Raw genomic sequence first — 3220 nt, forward strand, 5'->3', positions numbered from 1 at the left:
TCACTATGCACTCAGTTACGTTTTCCACTTTTTTTATTCATTTTCTTCTCTATAATACATTTTTATATACATTTTTAAAATCTTCTCTAGAAATTCCTTCTCTGAAGCCCTTTTTCCTTGTAGTGAGTCCAACGAACAAGAAAAACCATACAGAAAATTTACGAAATAAATAAACAAGATGGATGACCTCGAACCGAAAATCATTGCCAAAACCGAGAAGCCGACTAGCAAGTATCCTCAAGACAAATGCTTTTGAAGGTCGCAACAACGATGCACACAACTATTAAAGCCTCAAAGCATCTACGTTTTTTTTTTTTTTTGTTTAATTCAACCTGGATATCCAACCCACTATACGAGCCGACTAATCTCAGCGCGACCACCTGCTTTGCAGATAGCCACCGCATTTGAACTTTCATGACCACAAGGGGATTTTTATTCCTTATTGGATATGAACTTGAGACCTCCAGATACTTTTGACCTTTGAAGCGAAGCTCAAACCAATCAGACATCACTCTTGTGGTTAAAATGGAACCTCATACCCACAAAATAGAAGCAAAAAAAAGGGTTGCCACCAATGTGAAAGTGACCAACAAAACTATGCGAGCCAAACAAAATTTTAGAGATAAACCCAAGGATTTCAGCACCAGTCCATCCAATTCACTTGATAAAGCTTGGAGTGTGTCGACACCCAACTGTAAGACAAGAGTTGTATTTCAAAAGTCAAGTCCATGTTCGATTGAAGTTGATCATAAAAAAACAATTTTATTGCAAAATCTCCGAAACACATACAAGCTTGTCCATGAAATAGAAATTTGTAGTTTCTTATTAGAAAGCAACGAGAATAATGTGATGAATCTAACGATACGCTTCTAATCCGTCGTGAAAGATAGGAATGAAAGCCTCCATGTCGGTAGCCGAAAGGCAAACGCCGATCTCTAGATCTTCGTTTGATTCTTTACAGGCGCTCAGAGATATGGAATTGTTATAATCGATAGAAACGGTTTCATGCTTTCTGGGTTTCCCCCATCCGAAATCCATGTCGTAAAATTTGAGCTTTGGAGTTCCTGCAACTCCCATCATCGTTGTTGGCACACCGTTGGAGAACAAATCACCATACCACGAAAAATCTTTCACGATTCCATCCTTATCGGTTAATAACTTATGTAGATTCTCTCCAAGCAATTTTGCAGCTGTCACGAATCCTTCCTTTCCAGTTAAAAGAGTGGTTTTTGCCATCGCCATGCACCCTCCAATACAGTTGCCAAAGTAGGCCGCTGGGATCGCTGGATTCAAGCGTGCCCTACAATCCACGGCAAACCCAAATAGTTCCAGTTCATCGTTTCGTGATTTCGCGATGCAGCTCCAGATATAACCACATGCTACGGTGAAAGATGAAACATATGCTAATGTTGGCAAGTCTGTTGAAACCTGTTTCTTTAACAGATTGATTGTACTTCGTGTCAAGACAAACGTGGCCCGGACTTTATCAGTTGGTCCAGAAAGGCTTTGAGGTCGATACTCTTCGTTAAACGTTTCGACCTTGGCGTACTTTAGATAACTTTCATCTAGTTTCGGGTTGTTAACCAGTCTATCATATAAAGGGAAGGTTCCATTAGCTAGAAATGACTCATCTGTACCGGATCTAGCAATCGATGTCCACGCCTTCAAGAAACAAAACCTTGTGCTAGCATCACCAAGGCTATGGTGATTAGTCATTCCGATAGAGATGCCACGGTTCGGGTAAAACGTCAATTGAATCGAGAAGACTGGTATTGTTATATAATCGGACACCTTAGCAGCTTGTCCAAGAAGAGGTATCAGATGATAAAACTTCTCGCAATCTCGAGGATGGTTGCCTGTTAGATCATCGAAATCAAGATTACATTCTGCAACGGTAACCGCGACAGAATCACCTTCAACATAACGTATTTCGGGTTTTTTATTGAGGGTCGGAAATATGATTAAGTTGCCAACAAAAGGGAAAAAATGTTGAAGGGTGAGTGATAACGAGTGTTTAAGACTGGGAACAACAGTTTCAGTGAATTGAGTTTTTGTGAGTGGGAGGTCGTAGAAGAAAAGATGGTGAACCGGAGGGAAGAGTAGCCATAAGATGTCGAAGAAAGTGAGTGGCAGAGATCTGTCGTTTACGGTGGCCGGTGGTGGAGATACTTGGCACTGTTCAAGAACAGTCAATATAGGAAGGGAAGCCATTGATGCAACTTCCTTCAATGCCGGATACGCAGAATAGCAGAAGATAATAAAGGTTAAATGGATGGGATTCTTTACGGTTTAGCATCATCTCTTTGTTTTATTACAAAACTGCCGTCCCTAATTATTTTGCTGCCGTCTTTTCACAGACAAAACAGTTGCGTGTATATATATATATATATATATATAAAACTTAACTTAAAACTATATATATGTAATATATATTATAGGCGGAGGTTCAAACGAGAACACCTACATTTTACGAGAACGCGATAACACCCTTGTCACATGTGATAATATGCGTGAGGGGCCCCTGTGAAGTGCAGACGACGTCTTCACGACTTAGGCCGCGCCAAAGGTTGTTTGCGTTTATGATTTAACATCACATGTGATGGTCTTAATAAATTATAATATCATATCAATAACAATCTTATCGCATGTGATAATACTTGTGAAAGGGCTTAGTGGTGTAAGCGCGACTTGGCCCGCAACCAAGATCACATCGAAAATCACTCGCGTCTCTGATTTAATTAGTATCACATATGTATCATATGTGATGGAATAATAGTATCACATACGATTGTCTATAGTAAAAGGTTGTTCTCGCGTTCTTGTAAAATAAAAGTGTTCTCATTTGAACCCTTCCCATATATTATGTGTGTGTGTATATATGTGTGTGTGTGTGTGTGTCAAGGTTATTTTACAAGACTTGAGATCACATGAGACCAACTTGTTTCTGTGAGATATTTGAAACCAATTTTTACACTTGAAATTCACAACAAAACATTATGAAGGTAACTTCACAATGTGTTTGGTGTGAAGATTCAGATTTTTTTAACCTTCACAATGTTTTGCTGAAAAGTTTCAAATGTAACAAAATAATCTCACGAAAACAAGATGGAACCACTTTTACAAACCACTTAAAACTAACATACCATACGAATCTCATCTCATTCGTTCATTATCTTAATCTCCCATTTTTATTTTTTTAATTGAATAAATGACCGAAAGG

The 3220-nt window shown here is 38.8% G+C and overlaps 1 protein-coding gene across 1 annotated transcript; it reads right to left on the reverse strand.

Moving 5' to 3' along the window:
* Positions 1-711: 711 nt before the first annotated feature.
* Positions 712-2274, reverse strand: LOC112525276 (malonyl-coenzyme A:anthocyanin 3-O-glucoside-6''-O-malonyltransferase-like). Its single transcript, XM_025135331.1, has one exon. The coding sequence runs from the start codon at positions 2209-2211 to the stop codon at positions 856-858; it is 1356 nt and encodes a 451-aa protein (XP_024991099.1). The 5' UTR covers positions 2212-2274; the 3' UTR covers positions 712-855.
* Between the last annotated feature and the right edge of the window lie 946 nt (positions 2275-3220).

This window comes from Cynara cardunculus, assembly GCF_001531365.2.
Source record: "Cynara cardunculus var. scolymus isolate 2C chromosome LG 13, CcrdV1, whole genome shotgun sequence".
Lineage (NCBI taxonomy): Eukaryota > Viridiplantae > Streptophyta > Magnoliopsida > Asterales > Asteraceae > Cynara > Cynara cardunculus.

Excerpts from the sequence above, each read along its gene's own strand:
- LOC112525276 (XM_025135331.1), bottom strand. The coding sequence starts at position 2,211 with ATGGCTTCCCTTCCTATATTGACTGTTCTTGAACAGTGCCAAGTATCT.